The 21004-nt window shown below is 38.2% G+C and overlaps 1 protein-coding gene across 6 annotated transcripts in view; it reads left to right on the forward strand.

Moving 5' to 3' along the window:
• The window catches only part of GRIN1 (glutamate ionotropic receptor NMDA type subunit 1), a 2709836-nt gene that overhangs the window by 1052849 nt on the left and 1635983 nt on the right, over nt 1-21004 (forward strand). For all 6 annotated transcript variants that reach the window (XM_044058780.1, XM_044058779.1, XM_044058782.1 and 3 more), the window contains one exon: nt 15227-15345. In XM_044058780.1, the coding sequence (XP_043914715.1) occupies nt 15227-15345 (119 nt within the window). The remainder of the gene's footprint in view (nt 1-15226; nt 15346-21004) is intronic.

Raw genomic sequence — 21004 nt, forward strand, 5'->3', positions numbered from 1 at the left:
CTTAGTTTTGTTTGGGATTGCCTGATCCATGCAGTCCTGTAGGTGCTGGTAGAAGGCATTTGTAAGTGATTCAGCGGTTTGAGTAATGTTTACCACTGGCCCAGGGGCCTTAAAGGAGACCACACTAGTTTTTAGAAGTGTGAAGTCAGCTTTGAGAAGTTTTTCACTGTGGTCTTTTTATTTCAGGTGGGGGGATGAGGACCTCCAGCGAGATTAGTTTATGATCTGATCTCACCAGTGAGGGGTATACTTCCGGTTTTGAACATTGTGATCCCATGTTCGTGATGATGAGATCAAGTATGTTTTCTCCTCTTGTGGGGATGGTGACTAGTTGTTCCATGGCATTTGAGTTTATGAACTCCAGGAACCTTTGGGCTAGAGTGTTTGGGCTTGAGTAGTGTTCCCAGTCTATATTAGGGTAGTTGAAGTCACCTAGTATGATGGTGTTTGGAGATACATTTATCCCTCCATTGTTTTCAGGAAGGCCATGTGAGGTTCCTGAGTTTGAGAGGGTGGCCTGTAACATGCTACAAATTGCAGAGCAGTCTTGCCTATGGTTAATTGCACCTGGATGGTCTCCGATGCATCGTGCGTTGCCACCAACCTTGAGGTGTGGGTGTCCTTTATGAATATGGACACCCCCCCTCCTTTCTTGGTGTTGTCCGGATTTTGGGGCCGGAATGCATGATATGAGGTGAAACCTGCTAGTGCTGGGGTGCTCTCAGGAGCCTTGAACCAGGTTTCTGTCACAGCACAGACATCGATGTTCTCCATACTGAGAAGGGCCTCGAGTGCGTGCATCTTGAGATTGAGACTTCTGGCACTGAGCAGCATTACCCTTAGTTTTTTTACTTTTTTGTGTTCTAGGGTGGTAGGTTTAGAATTTGAGCCTTTCCTAAAAAAGGCACTATGGGGGTGGCAAGAGCCTTATATCCACTCTGTTCCCCTTATTGATGAAGTTTTACCCCACTTCCTCTCTGTAATGCTATTCTGGTATGCCTTCCTTCCTTTTTTCAGTCAGGCTCTAAATTAATTAAATAAGGTATACAAACACAGTTTAAGATTTATGAAAATGGTATAGATTTTATCTGACTTAAAATGAGCTAAACCTGGAAATGTAAGATTTGATTGCGCCAGTCTCAATATTCTGGAAATTAAACTGCAGTTGCAAAAATAATAATAATAGTAATAATAACAACAACGATAATAAAAAAACAGATTCCAAACCTTACTGTAATATTTTAAAGTGCTTTAGCAGTGGAGGGCTTTGGTCTTCACCATACCCAAAATGAGGAAGGCTGTGTCCCCATACCCATTAATTTTTAACTCTGACATCTCTATGCTTCAGAATTGGAGTAATACTCTCTTAGAAACCACAACCACAAATTAGTATATATTCAGTATTTTCACACTTAAATTCTTTTTGTTTCACTGATCACAATTATGGCCCTTGGACTTTCAATGAGAACTCAGAAAAGAAAAATACAGAGCAATTTCATGTAATGGAAAAATTATATGAAGTACATTATTTAATCATGTTGCTTTTTTGCATTTCTGTGTAAGCACTTAAGAAAGAGATGCTAGTATCACCCTTGTTAGCATAGATCTTTGTTGCTGGCACGATCATCCATGTACAGGCTACACTGTGACTGATTAGGTGTGCAGGGTACAGATGTGGAGACAGGCAGTCTCCTCAGTACCACAATGACAATATGATCTTACAGTTTAAGGTGGGTTAGGATGAGAAAATGCAACATTCAAAAATCAATGAGTCAAATTTCAGGAAAACTAACCTTAATGTGATGGACAGTACCACATCCCTCCAAAGTCTACAACAGCAGTTGGTAGTAGTACAGATGTGGAAGCCAAAAGCCAACAACCAAGAATAATGTCAAAAGTAATACAGCGTGATATTTAGTGCACAGCAAAATAATTAAATTCTTTGTGAGAGTAGACAGGAAAATGATGAGAGAAATGGTACTTGGAAAAAGTAATGATATATGGCAATAATAATTTGGTTTCATTCCTTTTTTAAATTAATTTCCACCTGTTTAGCAGGATGGTCCAACTGGGCCAACAGCATATTTTCAGGGAAGACCGAGCGAGAAATCCCCCATAATATAAAATACAAAATATAATGAAATAAAATTTTAACAACATCAAACTGTTTTTTTTTTACAAGAAATAAGTGTAGATGGTGATGACAGATTAGATACTTAGAATATAAAATATTTTCTAACATAAACATTTCACACAGTTCTGATCACAGAGACATATTTCCTAACTTGGTACTTTTGTTTACAACAATTTTAATTTCTCATTGGGTGGTACACTAGAATAGTGGTTAACATTGCTAACTCACAATATTTGATTCTCCAGTTAATGCCATAGCTAGGTGTCTTCATTATGTAGTCTGTGTCCCTATGGGAATTTGCTGTCTGATCCAGTTTTTTTCCACAGCCTTAAGATGTGTTGTAGGTGAATTTGTGATCTTCTAAATCACTTGCAGGTGTGTATACGTGTGAGAATAAGCATATATTAGTGCTATGCAGTTTGCTGGCACCCTCACGGGCAGCTCCAATTCTGGAAACCTTCAACGTAGCTCCGAAGTAGGAGAATTGCGTAAGCTGGTAGGACAGCTGACACAGCTTGTTGGCCTGCTGACTCCTTTGAGCCAATCAATGTCAACGCTACTTACGTCACTACCTCCTCGAGACAACCAGGAAGCGGAAAAAAGGCTTAGGAGTAATGCTAGAGATGAAATGGTGCGTGATACTTGTAAACGGACTTCGGATAACATCAATGAAGCACAGAATAGTTCGTGCAATATACCGAGACTTTTTGACAGTGTTAACCATGATAGTGGATCTATTAATAATACTGGTAGTCCCTGTCCTTCTGTTCTTAATCGGACAACGACTAACTACAACAGATCTGCAGGTACTAAAAAGCTTTTTGCAGACATTTTAAATGCTAAATTCAATTTTCAAAAGAAAACGACTGTTATAGCTAACAATGGTACATATAAAACTATGTTGGAAGACTTTGATTATTTTCTTTACAAACTAAAAATGTTGCAAATGGATAACTCTTATTTGAAACATTGTTTGTCACTGAATATTGTGCCCAAGGGCCTTAGGATTTGTAAATATCCCAATAATGTAACCAAAGGCAGTGAGTTTCATAGTGATTTGTTAACAGCCTTCGAAAAATGTAGTGTGGACATTATGAGGGCTATTATTAAAAACAATGAACACGAAATTGACAGGCTTAATGTGAAGATAGAACAGCTTAATCATAGTAATATAACTGATCTTGTTTATACCATTGAGGAAGAGAAAGTGAAATATTTTAAAGTACTGAAGAATGTTGAAGCTAAATGTTTAGAGGTTCAAAATAGGAAACTCAATAAAATAGAGAGGGACCTCCACGAGTATAAGACTAAAACCCATTACCCTAAACCAAAAATTAGGGGTAGGAATGTAATAAGCTATCAACCTGAAATCCAAGACAAGGATGAAGTATTTTTTGTGGATGAGAATTTTAATAGTGAATTTCCTCCCCTTAGAAGATCGGAGAGGCTCAGGTCTAAATATAATACCAAACCTCATTCAAAAAACTATCAGGGAAATCAAAGGAGACCTCAAATGAGGAATCCAGTCAAGTGGGATTAATTAATCAGATTGAGAACACTGGTTTCAAATGGACTTGTGGTGATTTTTCTATTTATAATTACTCTTCCTTTTCAGTTAATGATGTGACTTTTAGTTTGTTTTCCAAAGGCTTTGGTTTTATACCTACAAACATGTCTAATTTATTGAAAGATTTGAATTTATTCATTAGGAAAAAGAATCTGGAACTGATTTTTCAGGGCAACAATGTTTGTAACCGAAACAACAGCTTAAGGCGGAGAAGTACATTTAACCCTCCGATACACCCCCAGCTTAGGAACCTGGAGAATGTCCTAGAGCATACTTTTAGGAAGGCTCTTTCACACAACTATGTGAATTATAATTTAACACTAGAAGAGAAAAACACTTTGGATGTGATTAGTAGGGACAGGACTCTCCGGGTGATGAAACCTGACAAAGGAGGGGGTGTTGTATTTATGGATCAGATGCAATATGAGGGTAAAATGTTGGAAATCCTTAATAACTCAGACAAATATGTCAGAGTTTCTATTAATGAAATCCATATAGCTTACAAGAAGATTTACCTACTTTTAAATGATTTGCTTATGGAAGGCCTTATAGATTTAGATACTTATATATACCTACACGTAGAGAAGCCAAGGGTGCCTGTGATTTTTGGTATACCTAAAATACATAAAGATGTTAATGACCCACCACTAAGAGCAATAGTGGCTGCAGAAGGTTCGGTCACAGCACCCTTGGCTAAATACGTGGATATGAAAACTAAAAAAATAGTTTCTCAAAATCAGAATATTTTGAAAGATTCTTGGGATCTTCTTAGAAAATTAGAACACTCACTATGTTCCACAGAACTTTCTTTTGGAACAATGGATGTAGTGGACCTTTTCACCAGTATACCCCATGGAATTGGTTTGCAGTGGTTTGAGGAAATGCTTATTGACTACAACGGGCTTACCAATAATGAATTTAGAACATTGTTGGTTCTTATGGAAGTCACACTAAAATACAATTTCATTTACTTTGCTGGTGAATACTACCAGCAAGTAAGGGGTGTAGCCATGGGGGCCCCATGTGCCCCGACATATGCAAATATCATCATGGCATATTGGAAGGACAATTTTTTGTTGAACTCAATCTACAAGGACAAATGGTTACTTTATGGCAGATTCTTAGATGATCTTTGTTTCTTGTGGATAGGGGACGAAGTTTCTTTTGGTGAGATGGTTAATTATCTTAGTAATACTACAACCTTTCTGAAATTTACCTACAAGTTTGATAGTGATACTCTGAACTATTTAGATATTACTATTACCAAAATGGACAAGCACTTTGTTTCAAAAGTATTTAGGAAGGATACTTTTTCAAATTCTTATCTTCATTTTACCAGCTCACACCCCTTTTCACAAAAAAGAGGAGTACTCAAGGGGCAATTTGTTAGAATTAGTAGAATGTCCTCTGAAGATGGAGATTTTTTTAAGGAATGTGAGTGGTTAAGGGCTCATTTTCAGAATAGAGGTTACCGAGATGAACTTATAGATGAAGTATACAAAGAGGTATCTTTGGCTAGAAATTCTAGATTTGCCCCAATTTTGGGCACTGGTTGTGAGCTAATGGGTTCATCAACGAAGTCTCAAGCTGTAAATAGTTACACCAATAGCTTGATAACTACTTTTGATGGACAATCAGCCTCTATTAGAAAAATTATGGAAAGGGAATGGGAGAACCTCTCCAAAATTTCGGATTTAAATAATATTTTTTCTGATAAACTGAAGTTTGTCTATAGAAAAGGGAAAACAATAAAAAATTATTTGGAGATGGGTTACATGGACCCAAAATCTTGTATATCTTCCAACAAGAAAGGTTTGTTCAAATGTGGCGCTTGTAAATATTGCTCATATTTATCTGTTGGAGAGAGTTATTTTTTGAAGGCAAGGGACAAGAGACTGTTTCTAAATTCGTTTGCCAACTGCAACACAAATGGTATCATTTATTTGGCAGTATGTATGGTTTGTGGCTCATTCTACATAGGAAAGAGTGAAAGAAAGCTCAAACAACGTATTTATGAGCATTTATATGAGATTAGAACGAAAAAAGAAACTAATGCACTTTATAAACACTCCTGTCTTTGTACTAAATCCAAATTTCAATTTTTTGTGTTGGAAGTGGTACTGTGCGATCCCAGGGGTGGCATGTGGGAGACTAGGGTTGAATTTAGGGAGCTTTTTTGGCAAATTGTACTAGAATCAACTCCCAGGTCTTAATGACATAGTCTCCCTTGCTCCAATACTCAAACTGAGAGCAGCCAAATTATGATTCTTGTATTACTCTGCTATGTATAGATATTTAGCCCTATATATTTTATATGTAAATTATTTTATATACAAATACTTTTAGTGTTGACAATATATATGATGTTTTACAATATTTGTAACACTGTATAGCACAACACTAATACCATTATGTATTGTACTGCTTTAAAAATTTTAATTGATTTATTACTTAATTGAATTTTAATTAGAGCTTGTATATAAGAGGTGGAGTTTGTATATGTGGTGTTTCATTTCTGAAGAAGTGGTTGACGAAAACGGATGTGGAATAAAACGTTAAAAGATACTGTATGGTGTGCTCCTGTTTAGCAGTTTGCTTATGAGATCCACTAAAGATATTGTGTGGTGACGCTTCTGTTAACATTTTGTGTACTAAGAAGAGATCTACAATTGTTTTGCTGCCTGTGGTCCTTTGGTGTCTTTTTGGCGTTTATCAGTTTGGTTGACACCTTCCTGTTTCAGTGTCTTCATTATGTAGTCTGTGTCCCTATGGGAATTTGCTGTCTGATCCAGTTTCTTTCCACAGCCTTAAGATGTGTTGTAGGTGAATTTGTGATCTTCTAAATCACTTGCAGGTGTGTATACGTGTGAGAATAAGCATATATTAGTGCTATGCAGTTTGCTGGCACCCTATTCAAGATTAATTTCTATGTTTTGCACTCGTGTGCTGAGATAAGTTCTGAGTCTGGGTACTGATCATAACTCTTTGCAGTGCATGGAGTCTTATCTACTCTAAGTACTTTCAGTTACAAAAGAAAAAAATATGACGTGTTTTGCTGAATTTGAAAGCCAGGAAAGCACTTAGCTTAGCAAGTGCTGTCACATAAACAACAAGAAAAGAAAATGGCAGGGACAGTTTTAAAATACTTGCCTAATTTAAATAAGTTACTTACAGAGTAACATCTGTAAACTTCAGTGGACATAGGCAGAAAGATATTTAGGGATCAAAGGAATGTCTTTTCCCTTATACCCCACTGTCACAGTGCTTGGGGGGTGTATAACAATTGATACCTCTGAAGGCACTGTGACGGTTGGGTCTTGCACTACAGTAGTGCATAACAGGTTTATCTTTTTTCCGAATCAGTTGTGTAATCACAGCTCCCCATATACTACTGGACCATATAGAATTCTGGAGGTTTAAAAGTACTTCAAAAGCAGCTTGGGAACAAATTCTTAGACTATCAAGTGCTTAATAAAGTTTGGATAGATATTCAGAAAACTGAAAAATGTTATGCTACAATTTTTCCTGAGTCTTGTTTAATGCTCCATAACCTTACTGTGTTAGAAGTAATCTAGTGTCACTGTAGTGTATGCAATTCTGCGATTGCACTCTGAAATTGGGAAAAAGATAAAGTTCACAAACACCTTTTGCTGTCCCTTGGACAACATTCTATCTTAGCAGTGCTTATGGGTGTTTAATAAAAGCTTTTTAAGCATGCCTAAGCACTAATAAGATTGATTCTCAAGTCACAAACCAACAGTAGATAGCGCTGGCTGAAAAAGAACAATGGCAGAAGGAAAAAGAGCTTTAACATCTGTTAAGATACTTCCCTATCCCACACATAAACATAAAGTGCAGCAGAATGAAATATCTAACAGCTTTTAAGGTCCTTTATTCTTCCGCCTGCTGTCTGTTTGAAAACTGACAGCTTGTAAAACAAATTGCTCCTACATTTTTTTTCTGTAAGTGGAAGTACATGAAGCAGATAAAGCTCCATGCACTACAAGGAATTACGATCAGGTCTCACTGATCATAAACTTTATTAAGTGTTCTTGATATGGCTGCTAAGATTCACCTCTCAAACATTTTGAAGTGAATTTCTTTGTATACATACCTCAAACATATAATAAGTATGTTATGATTGGGGACTGATCATAATCCTTTATTTTATGGACAGTTTTTGCAGCTGCTAGGAAGATGATAGCATGAAACAGAAAAAAATCTAACTTCACAACTGTACTTTACATTTTTTTTGAGGAATTTATAAACATAATTACAAGCAGTTATAAAAAAAATAATGTGATATTAAGACACAAAACCATACAATTTATTTTAAATTTGGCAAAAAGTGGGATTAGTCTCTGGAATTCAGAGAGATTCTCACTGCCAGCACTAACCAGTTATTGATGGTGAAAATCTTCGATTCAGAGACAAGGAAATGTTGCATACAGAGACACGTTTTAGCGACTAATTGCCATGTGTCTAAACTGAATACTGCACTGTCAGACCTGACCATGCAGTGCTCTCCATACCAGCCTAAGCACTATGGTAGTACAGGCACCCCCGGACACACATGCACACGTATTCAGACATCCATGCACACACACACACACACACACACACACACACACACACACACACACACACACACACACACACACAAACACACATGTATCCAAGCAGCCAAAACAAGCCCCTACTCACTTGCCTACATTCATGGAAACAATCACACACGTAGGTATGCTCCATCACATACACATATGGTTTCTCTATTGCTACTTAGTCATATACATGTTCACACAAAGAGACACAGACACACACACACACACACACAAACAAACACATGAAATCATATTCATACCACTACAGACATGCTCACATATCTCAACACACACATTGTAGTATGAGCCACGACCATTCGCATAGCGGTAAATGGGTGAATTACATTGTTTTAAGAGCAACCACATTTTCCTCCTTATGAAAAAATTCATTTTCCTGCCCTCATCATTTCCAGGGGACAGCATGATACTAATCTGCATTAGCCACTCCCCTGGACTTCTACATCTGCATGCAGCTTCATGGCAAGACAACTCTCCACACCATGCCCACATGCAAAATAAAACTAGTGTTCTGTGAATTGCTCAGTTTACCACAATGCAGAAACCTCAGCCATTCACTGTAAGCCTTTCTGAATGCCAAATATTGTTAGAAAAATATACTAATAACATACCAAGTATTTAATATGGAATAATGACTTCAATTCCAATAAACTTTTCTCAGTTTTTAACGTTGATTCACACCTATATCTTTCTTTCTTTCTTTACTGCTTTTATATAAATAGCCTATTCATTCTTTCTTCATAATTTGAATTTTTCAAGCATAAAGTTTAGTGTGATGAATTTTGATATTTGCTCAAACTGTGTATTCCTGTCCAGACATCTGTATTTCACAATTTTATTTTACATAATATTTGCATTTAATACAATTATTCCATGTTGGTTCAGTTTTAAACCTTAATATTTTTTAAAAAAGAAACTACAATAATACACAAAAAAATGAGAGGTTCCCTATTGAAATGTCAGCACTTGAAATGCTAAGTGCTGACAAGCTGGAAAAAAAAGACCAAAAACACAGGAGAAGAGCGACACTTCAAAAATCGTTCTTCTCCTTAAAACTTCTTTTTGTAGGGGTCAAGCCTTCCTGCACTCCACATGCAGTGGGCTAGCCTCCCACCCCACCCCCTAAACTTGTATATACCAACTCCTAGATGGTCATACCTCAGAGAAAATTGAATATTTTGAGAAATGGCATCTCAGACTTAACATATGTAAGCCTGTTCTTCCAGCCATTCAGTCTCCATATTTTGGGACTTGCTCTAGCAGGTCCTGATATTTCAAATACTTGCCTAATGGGATTAAGAAATATATTCAGATAATAGAATCTGGATGAACACAAGCCAAAACTACAAGCAGAAGAAAGTAAAGCCAATGATATGAGGAAAGGTAACAAGGCCTCCAGCTGTATTAATGAATTAACATATCTCATTTGGGGTTTGAATGGTGGGCGGCCATGGTGGTGCAGCAGTTAGCGCTGCCACCTGACAGCAAGAGGTTCTCCGGTTCGATTCTCGGCTGGGGCGCCTTCTGTGCGGAGTCTGCATGTCCTCCCTGTGGTTGCGTGGGTTTCCTCCCACATCCCAAAGACATGCTGTAGGTGGATTGGACAAGCTAAATTGGCCCTAGGCGTGAGTGTGTGCATGTGTGTGCCTTCTGTGGAAGGCTGGGCACCGGGCTGGCAATGCAACACCGTAAAACTCCACTGCCAATCATGAGCAGACAGGTGATCCGTTGTGGCAACCCCTAACCGGGAAAAGACAAAAGAAGCAAGTGACAAGTGGAGTACCTCAGGTACAGGCCAACACTAAGGGACTCTGGCTAACAAAGTTTGCAGATGACTGCAAACTGGGAGCCATTATTGAATCCCCAAATGATGTGGATATTCTACAAAAGGGCCTTACAGAAACAGATACCTGGTGCCAGAGGCATGGGCTCAAGCTTAATGCCAAGAAATATATAGTTATCCCCTTTGGAAAAAAAACATGTACCCATGAACTACCACATAGGTGGCAGGACACTAAACATCGAAAGTGTGATGAGAGACTTAGGGACACAAGTGGACAGTGGTCTCACTTTCGATAACCACATTGCCACAACAGTCAGGAAATCCTTCAATGTGGCACACCTCATCACTAAGGGCTTTTCATCCAGAAAAAAGGAGGTCATTGTCCCACTGTACACATCCCTCATTAGACCCATTAGAGAGTATAATGCCCCATTTGGTATGTACCTCACAAGACATCTGCAACAGCTGGAAAGGCCACAGAAATACCTCACTAAAAGAATCACAGGCCTAAAGCAGATGCCAAATGTTGACTGTCTAAAAAAACTCCAGCTATACTCTGTGGCATATCGTCTACTCAGAGGCGATCTCTGCTTAACATACAAGGCCATGTCAAACCCTGAGCTGTTGGACATGCTCCACTTAAAGAAATCCCAATCCCTCAAAGCCACACACTCCAGGGATCTAAACCTTATCATCACAATGAACAAAACATGCTGGAGGGATAGGTTCCTGACCCAGAGACTCCCCAAACTCTGGAATAGACTGCCCATACATGTCAAGCAGAGCGCCTCATTGGCCCTCTTCAAAAGGAACCTTGATGATTGGATGAGAGATAGGAAATTCACCCCGGGGGTCATGTCAGTCACCCTGCTAGACAGGGGCCCAGAGACGTAAATATTGTGGGAAGAAATTTCCAGGGAATTGTTATGGCTAGGCTTGCATAGGCCTTAGGGCCGATAGCCTAGTACCTAACCTATAAGAAGAAGAAAAAGATTTGGGGTTTGATTGGTTTTGACCATCTCTTAGTCAATAATTATATATTACCCCTAATGAGAATAACTGAGATAATACTATAGCTAATTTGAGAAGACCCTTGCATGGGATAAAGGAGCTGCCTCCGTCCATTAACAGTACAGAGGGCAGTATTGGGAATACATTTTCTGTTTCCCCATCCATAGATCCAAGTTGTGCTTCAATATGGACAGGGATGACCTTTGTTTTATGTGGATGGAGAGTCTGTTCCAGAGTGGCAGTATCCCCTGCATGATATACCTATCCCTCCAAACCATTCTGTTGATGTTGCAGAGGATTTTTAGATCCCTAGACCGAGTATTTCTGATGCCATTTGACTTGCTGATGTGCAGTAAATCCATAAGTATTAGGTAGAAGGATGCTTTGTATGCCAGAGACAAGTCACTTATTAGCAGTATGTAGGATAATGAACATAGTGATAGGGCTTTTGGTCGGTCCATGTAGGACATGTTGTTTAGGCCTTGTATCCTTTTAGTAAGGTATCTCTGTGGACATTCCAGTTATTGCATGTGTCTGGACAGATGCATGCCAAAGGGACCATTATAGTCAATGACTGGCCTAATAAGGGCTGGGTAAATGGGGACAATGACATTTCTAGATCTAAACACAGTCCCTTTGTTTATAAGCCATGCAATATAGAACTGACTTAAATAATGTATGAGTTATTTAAAACACTCACTTAAAAAGGTTGGTCCCTTAGGTGAATATTTATTTATTTATTTATTTAAATTTGTTAACCGGGAGTATCCGACTGGACGTAGGTCCATTTTCAGCGGAGGCCCGGGGAGAAAAGCTCCACAGTTAAAATAAACAGACAGTATATACATTGGATTACATAGTGAATAACAATTTACATAGCAATTACTTACAACATATTTCCAGATGAAGAACATAGTACATCAGTAGACAACTAGAATCTTTATCTGTGAAGCGCATACCAGACATTAACAAATGTTACAAGAAGAAGCAGTTTGTGCTGTATAATAAGTACTGGCTTATGAGCATCTGAGCTTGCTATAATCAAGGTAGTTAGTGGAGTGGAAAGAAAGGTAGTGGTTGGATGGGGTGGATGATATTAGAGTGGGAGTTGCAAGGGCATAGCTAGCATGTTTTTAGTTGCGCTTTTAGTAAAGTTTTGAAGTGGGTGCATGATGATATGGAGGTAATTGTGGGTGGGAATGAGTTCCATAATTTGGCTATGGCACAAGAGAATAGTGCTTCACCAGCAGAGTTATTGGCCTTAGTGATCTGCAAGTGATTTTTGCTGCTGGATCTTAGTGGTCTGGTGCTGCGATAGGGTTGGAGTAGATTCTGGAGGGATGGGACATTTAGTGGATGGTTTACTAGTTTGTGGGCGAGTGAGAGTTGATACCACTGAAGGAGGTGAGGGAGTTCAAGCCAGCCCAGTTCAGCAAGTGAGAGACAGTGGTGACTATGGTAGGATGCTCCTGTGGCGAATTTGGCGATTTTGTTGTAGCAGGTCTCTAGCTTGTTTAGATCACATTGCCTTAGGTTGGTATATATTGGAGAGGCATAAAGTAGGGTGGAGATAAGGTGGGAATTTGCTATTGAAATCTTTGCTGCGCTGGTGAGAAATTGCTTTTTCTGTATAACGCTCCTAGTTTTTTGTGGACTTTTTTTATAGTCATGGATATGTGAATGTCAAATTTTAGTTTATTGTCTATTTCCACTCCTAGCAATTTGGTGTGTTCTGTTGGGTGTATAGTGGTGCTGTCATGATGTTAAAGTGAGAGTTGTTTTGAGTATGTTTGGTGGGTTGGAAGATGAGTAGTTTAGTTTTGTTTGGGTTGAGTATTAATCGGGCATCGGATAACCATGTTTCAACAGAGGAAAAGGCTTCCTGTGTGACTTTTTGCAGTTTTGGTAGGGACTGGGCTGAGCAGATGATGGTCAAGTCATCTGCGTATTGTACGAGTGTGCCATGTTTGGTGGCAGAGGCTAGATTATTGGTGTAAACAGAGAAGAGTAGGGGTCCAAGGATGGATCCTTGGGGAACCCCTATGGAGACAGGTAGTTGGGGAGATATGTCATTCTGCCATACAACGGATTGTTGGCGGTCAGACAGGTAACTCTGAAACCAATTGGTGACTGATTGTGAGAAGGATAGGTTATTGAGGACAGAGATAAGTTATTTGTGTGGGACCATGTCAAATGCTTTAGATAGGTCTAGGAAAGTAGCAGAGGAGAAGTAGCCATTGTTTTTATGCTGAAGGACAGTGTTAGTAAAGGAGAGTAAGGCAGTGGTGGTGCTATGGTTTGGTCGGAAACCATGCTGAGTACTGGAAAGGAGGTTGTTAGTAAGGAGGTAGTCTGAGACCTGAGAGTGTATGCATCTCTCTAGTATTTTGGAGAGTGGAGAGAGAATAGCTATGGGGCGGTAATTGGTTAGTTCTGTGGAGGGTCTGCCTTTGTGGAGGGGAATTATATGTGATACTTTCCACAGTGTGGGAACGTAACTTTCTGACAGAGATCGGTTAATCAAGATGGATACTGGGTAGGCCAGAGCATCAGCTGCGATTTGTAGGTATTCACTTGGGAGGCTGTCTGCTGCTAATTTGGTGGGTTTAAGTTTAGTTAAGAGTTTTTTTATGTTTGAGGTAGGTACAGGAGAAAAAGAGAAGGCAGTGGGGAGATTACTAGTTGAAGATGTGGGTTGCAGGGGAGGGGGGTTGTGTTGTTTAGCTAGTGATAGTATGGTTTGGGTGAAGTGTGTGTTGAATGAGGAAGCAATATTTTCTGAGGAGTGAGGGATGTTAGGAGGGGGGGTAATGACTTTACCTGGGTGGAGGATGGAGTTTATGGAGGACCAGAACTGTTTGGGGCTGTGTTGTGAGGAGTCTAGGACAGACTGGTAGTATTGGGATTTGTCCTGTTTTATCAGCTTTTTGAGTCTATTGCATAGTTCTAGGAATTTCTGTCTAGCTGAGGGGGTTTTGGTTTTGCACCAGTGCTCCCAGGCTTTATCCCTGTTTTTCATTTCTGACTTAGTGGTTTTCTGTAGCCATGGGGAGGGTTGTGCTTTGGTTCTGGAGAATCTTATGGGGGCATGGTAATTAAGGATGTTCAGGAAGGTAGTATTAAAAAATTCAACTGCATCATCTAGACTTGAGGTACTTTAGAGGATGCCAGTTACATTCTTTGAGGGATGAGATGAATGTGAGTGGGTTACAGTTTAGTTTTTTACGTATTTGACGGTAGATGACAGGTTTAGCTTGGTATAGGTATTTTTTGAGTAGGAATGTTGGGGAGTGATCACTGAGGCTATCTGATAAGCAGCCTGTTAAATATGACTGGGGGCTCTTACTGACTAGTATCCAATCCAGGGTAGTGTGCTTGGTGGAGTTTTTATTTATCCTGGTTGGTGACTGGACTAGTTGAGTGAAGCCATGAAGGTGTACATGATGGGTTGGATTGTTGCCAGAACGGGATTGCCAGTCATGAAGGTGTACATGATGGGTTGGATTGTTGCCTGAACAGGATTGCCAGTCAATATTGAAATCACCTAAGATGATAGTTTCTTGGGGGAGATGGTGGGTAGACCAGCTGAGGAGGTTTTCTAGGGGAGGGATGTTTTGGCCAGGTGGGAAGTAGCATCCAATTATGTTGATGGTTTTGTTTTGGTTAATTTTGAGGTTGGTATATATTATTTCTTCATTGCCTATTTGTGGAGCTGATGATTTTAAGATCTGGATGTTTAGATGCTGTTTAAATATTATAGCTACACCACCTCCTTTTTTGTTTAGCCGGTCTACTATTAGTATGCCGTAACCTGTAGGAAGTATTTGCTCACTGATAATGTGAGGTTTTAGCCAGTATCGTTGACCAAAAGCCACTGCAGGGACATGAGTCACACTGTTTTAGTTTCACACCTATACAAAACTGTTATGGAAACACATTTTTCTATTCTACAATACTGATATGCTATATAGGAACAAGGATCACTACAGCACAGTTTATATAACTTGCTCTGATGTCATTTTATTTAGGAATAGTCTGAGTTCACTTAACTTTCATAGGTTTATGTATGGCTTCTTCTTAACATAAATATTGTTGTTTTTTTTTCACATTAGGAAATCCCTCGCAGTACACTGGATTCATTCATGCAACCATTTCAGAGCACCCTTTGGCTATTGGTGGGACTTTCGGTTCATGTTGTCGCAGTAATGTTATATCTTTTAGATCGTTTCAGGTGAGTGGCATAGCCAGCCACAGTACTGCAGATTTATTTACATCTAATTTTTATTATGTAGTGTTTAATTGTCTTTATCACATATTTTTTCTTCAAGGCAAAGAAGCTAAATATATTGTCAAATGATTTCTTATTTGTCAACTCTATTACATTTTGAAAAAAACATTTAATGAGTTTTCCATGGTAATGACTTTATTTGCATTTAAATTAAAAATCAAGAATACATACATGCATTGTCTCATCTACTAATGTACAGTAAATGTAATCATTTATAGCAATTTCACTGCACACAAAAAGCATGTTGAATGATACAAAAATATACACAAGTTGTAAAATACAATTTATGTGTTTTTTTAATGGCTTTGCTTTTGTTTACTTTATGATACTGTAAGAATGGTGTAATAATACAACATGGCACACATTTCAGGATCTACCATAGGTGATCAGCTAAAACTTTTAATGACAATGATAGAATGAGCATCAGTAATGTTCATGTGATGTTTTTTTTTTTTATCAGCATTCTCTTTATTAATAACTGACATTGCCAATTTTTCATGTTTTAGTAGGTATATGAGTATGTGTGGATTACCTTCAAAGTCTAATCCACTGGTATTACTGGGGCATGTTTACAAAAGGGGTAATAGTGCTCTATTCAATGCAACTGACAGCACATTAATAATGGTGGAGTAAAATACAATGTGAGAAGTAGGCAGCGCATGCATGTGTGTATCAAGCCAGACACTGACAAAGCACACACAGACACACAAGCACATGCATGGGAAAAAAGTATATCACTGTATTCTGTTTTCCCCAAAGGATGATAGTAAGAACACTGTAAGTGAATATGTACAAAGGAATGCAGCTAACGATAGTATGTAATGAGCTGTCTACTGTAAACAAAGGGTACAGGCAGGATATGATTCTTTCCACCTCCATTGTGACTCTCAGCAAGTCACTTAACCAAAAGTGCTCCTTGGTCACCCTTCAAAAGGAACACTTGTATCTAATTATATTACCCACTTAATAAATGTATTAAAAATAAATAAAACACTCAGTAAAGAATAAACCAGACTAAGAGATAATTCAGCCTGTGTTATGCACATAGTACAATACATACAGTAGGACAAGCATATGTAGCCAGATGAACAGATCTGTGGTACCAAATGCAATATGCAACGAAACCTAATAAAGGTCTAGTATTATACAAAAAATGAACAGCATACAAAAAAAATCAACTTGTTTAAAAACATAAAGGCTTGAATAATGATATCTGCAACAAAAGTTTTACATAGGAAACAGAATATTAACAAGTTTATGATAAACTGAGTACTGTTTGATGTATTAGGAAAATAATACATATCTCTTGAATAATGCAAAATATAGCAAGTAGCAGCAATCCAGTCAGACTACTCTTGTTATCATTTGTAATCATGTCAATCTCCAAGTGATCTAAATCTCTGAGCATCATACCATTTTGGGCTCTTCTGCCTTGACTGTCCACTATTCAGAACTATGAAACATGAAAAAAATATGAATGTAAAGCCACCTATCCATGCAACTTTGCTACACAAACACAGGTTTAGCGAAAACAGTTATAAAATTATTTTGCATAATTACATGAATAAGGCATGGAAACCTCAAGCATTTTAACACAGCTGAACTACAACAGTACACCTAAGAAGCTCATTCACAGGTTTAGGCTTGGCTAATAGACTCACATTTCTAACCCCCCTCTCCCAATCTACACTTATCTTATTCATCTCTAGCAACTATCTGACCAGAAAAATTATTTCTCAGTTCTATCATTAAATGATACCAAAACAGAAATGTTAACATTTGACAAACTACTAGGGGTTACCATTGATGAAAATCTAAAATTCAACTACCAAGTAAAATAGGCTGTAAAGAAAACCCATCAACAATTAGTATCTATCTATAGATCCAACACAACATGCTAGGATACGTATTGCCCTATCCCTTTATCATCCCTATTTTCCTATACACATAATCATCAATTTACTATCCAGTCAACTCTCCTTAATTAATCAGTTCTATAATAAAATTGCAAAAGTTGCTGCCAGTGATCATTATGAAACATGTCACTGCCATACACTAAAGTGACTTAAGTGGCTGGAATTAAGCTACTACTTAACCTGCTCACAACTTGGCATGAAACATAAACTCATATATGACCTAGACAAATGCCCAGGTCTAAGCAATATTCTTCAGCTCTACAGTCCCAAAAGATCACTATGCTCCTCTGGTGAGATGCTGCTAACTGTAACTAAATCAGACAATAGTGCCAGAGACTCCTTCTCTCTCTAAAACCTGGAATTCATACTACCCTCTCTCAGAATATTAGAAAACAATAAGTATTTTCAAACTACACTGAAAGGATCACCTAAAACGTACTTAGTTATGCTCTTACATCTCTCCTGGACTAACCTACATGTTGCCTCTCTCTCATCCTCTTGTCTTGGGCCTCTCTATTTTCTTAATGGCTCTCATACTCCACCACGTATAACCACAGTCTGGTCTATTTCTATTTATTTATTTATTTTATTTTATTTTACATTTGGTAACCGTGAAAGTCTGTCGGGACTGGCAGTCCTTTTTCAGCGGCGGCCCGGGGAGAAAAGCTTCACATTTCAGTACAGTACTGGTACAAATATAACAGAGAAAAATATAAATAATAGTTACAATTTTTAAACATAATGAACAATGAACATGCATGAAAAATATTTACATAATGAACAATGAACAAGCATGAAACTATTTACTTATGACAAGATGTATAGATGTGTAGAGTTCTTATATTAGATAAAATTGTGAGGCCAGTCAACAATATGGAAATATTGCAAATGGATGTTGTATAACAATCAGTTATGGATAATACTGCTGTAGGAGATTGGAGATCTAACTATGGGATTTGTTCCCTATGTCACTTGCTCCCCTGGCGTTGAGCAGGGGCACAACCATTTATTAGTGAAGAGGCCTTTTAGGGAAGTTTTAAACTCAGTTATGAAGGTTTTGCTTGTTAGGCTGTTAGGTAAGGAGTTCCATACTTTGGCTATACAGGAGGAGTACAGAGATTCACCAGCTGAGTTAGAGGCCATTGAGACTTGTAATAGTTGCTTGTTGTTGGAGCGTAGAGCTCTTTTAACTGTGTGTGACTTGAGTAGGTTATTTAGGGCTGGAGTTTTTTCTGGATTATGTAGAAGTTTGTGGGATAGGGTTAGTTGGTTATACAGTAGAAGTTGGGGCAACTCAAGCCATTGCAATTGTTTTAGGGCTATGCAATGATGTGACCTATATGGTGCATTGGTGGCAAACCTAGCAATTTTGTTGTAACATGTTTCTAATTTGATGATGTCTGTTTTTCTCAGGTTGGTGAGAATAGAGAAGGCATATGTGAGTGTGGAGAGTAAGTGTGTCCTAGCTATTGTCTCTCTGGTTGTTTTTGTCAGAAAGGATTTGTTCCTATATAGGGCTTCAAATTTATTGTGGACTTTTTTTATGATGTGGGCAATGTGTATATCAAATGTCAAGTTGCAGTCAATCTCTATCCCTAGAAGTTTAGTGTGACTGACAGTTGATATAATGGTATTATTTTTGGATACTATGCTAAAGAGAGAAGAAGAAGGTTTATATTTAGAAGTGTTAAATAGTAGTAATTTTGTTTTTTGGGGTTTAGTATTAGGTGGTGTTCTGATAACCAGGATTCAACCGATAGGAAGGATTCTTGTGTGTGTGTGTGTGTGTGTGTGTGTGTGTGTGTGTGTGTGTGTGTGTGTGTGTGTGTGTATGTGTGTGTGTGTAATTCTTGGATGGTAGAGGCATTACATATCAGCGTGGAGTCATCCGCACATTGTATGACTGCCGCTTGGGGTGTAGAGCTGTGGAGGTTATTAGTGAAGACAGAAAAGTAATGGCCCAAAGATAGATCCTTGTGACACACCTAGTGTTACTTGGAGTAATGGGAAATGTCAGATTGCCATTGAACTGCCTGTTGTTGCTCTGATAGATAGCTTTTGAACCAAGAAATAGTGGACTGTGATAGGTTTAAGGTAGAGAGTACATAGAGAAGTTTATCGTGTGAAACTGTGTCAAATGCCTTTGAGAGGTCTAGAAAGACTGCTGATACAAACTTATCATTGTTTCTATGTGAATTAACAGTTTCAGTAAATGATAAGAGAGCAGTAGTGGTACTATGAGAGGGGCGAAATCCATGCTGTGTTGTAGTGAGTAGATTGTGTGTTAAGGTGGGTCATAATTTGTGTGTGTATACATCTTTCTAGAATTTTGGAGAGAGGTGAAAGGATAGCAATGGGGCGATAGTTTGATAGTTCATTTGTGGTGCCACCTTTGTGGAGAGGAAATACATAGGAGATGTTTGCAGATATCAGGAACAGTTTTTTCAGTTATTGATTGTTTAATAAGAATTGTTACAGGGTAAGCTATTTTCAGAAAGTCTGCTGGAAGTGTATCAGCTGCTAGTGTTGAGGGTTTCAGTTTTCTAAATGTTTTTTAATTGTATCCACATTGACAGGTTGCAGTGAGAATTGGCTGGTATTGTTGACTGTATTTTGAGAGGTAATGTAGGTTGAGGACAGTTGTGGTTTGGATAGGGCTAGTATTGATTCAGTGAAATACTTGTTGAATTGTGTCGCTATGCTACCAGTAGTATTAGTGGTAGCAGGGCATGGAGTTCTAACTTTACCAGGTAATAAGATGTTGTTGATGGCTGACCAGTATTTTTGTGGGTTGTTTAAATGTTTTTTCTGTATGTCGTGGTAATAGCGGATTTTGTCTGTTTTAATTTCTTTTTTTATTCTGTTTCTGAGTTCTTGATAAGCTGTTTTGAGAGTTTGGGAGCCAGTTTTATGCCAGTCACTCCATGTTTTATCTCTAAGTTTCATGTTGGCCCTAGTTTCTTTGGTAAGCCAGAGTGCATGGTTAGCTTTCAACCTTACTGTTCTTGTTGGAGCAAGAGAGTTTAGGATGTTTAAGAAAACAGTGCTAAAATAATGGACAGCATCATTAATCTTGAGGGTTTTGAGTGGATCCCAGTTACAAGATTTTAGGGCTGAAATGAATTGGTTAGGATTAAAGTTTGTTTTGTTTCATAACAGATGATAGGTAGTTGGTTTAGCATGACTGGTTTGGAGTTTTAGCATAAGGGTTGGACAGTGGTCACTTCAGTTGTCTGGTAAGCAAACAGTATGATAGGAGTGGGCTGATTTATTTACGAGGATCGATTCCCATTTGGAAGTTTTGTCAATCCTGGTAGGTGACTGAATAATTTGGTTGAATCCATACAGGTTTATGTAGTTGGTGGGATTATTAGAGGAGCAGGTTAACCAGTCTATGTTAAAATCACCCATTATAATTGTCTCATGTGAGAAGGTTTTTATGGCCCAGTTAAGTAGATTTTCTAGAGTAGGGATATTGTTTCCTGGTGGGATATAGCATCCAATTATATTAATAACTTTTCTGGCATTGATTTTTAATCTACTTAGCATGACTTCAGCATTGTCAACCAAGTGGGTACGTATATCAAGAGTTTCTACATTGAGTTCATTTCTGAACAGTACAGCAACTCTACTTACTTCTTTATTTTGTCTATCTGTGCGTAGAATACTGTAACCAGGTGGTAGGA

Source organism: Protopterus annectens, chromosome 16.part0 (assembly GCF_019279795.1).
Source record: "Protopterus annectens isolate FY-2018-M chromosome 16.part0, PAN1.0, whole genome shotgun sequence".
Taxonomy (NCBI): domain Eukaryota; kingdom Metazoa; phylum Chordata; order Ceratodontiformes; family Protopteridae; genus Protopterus; species Protopterus annectens.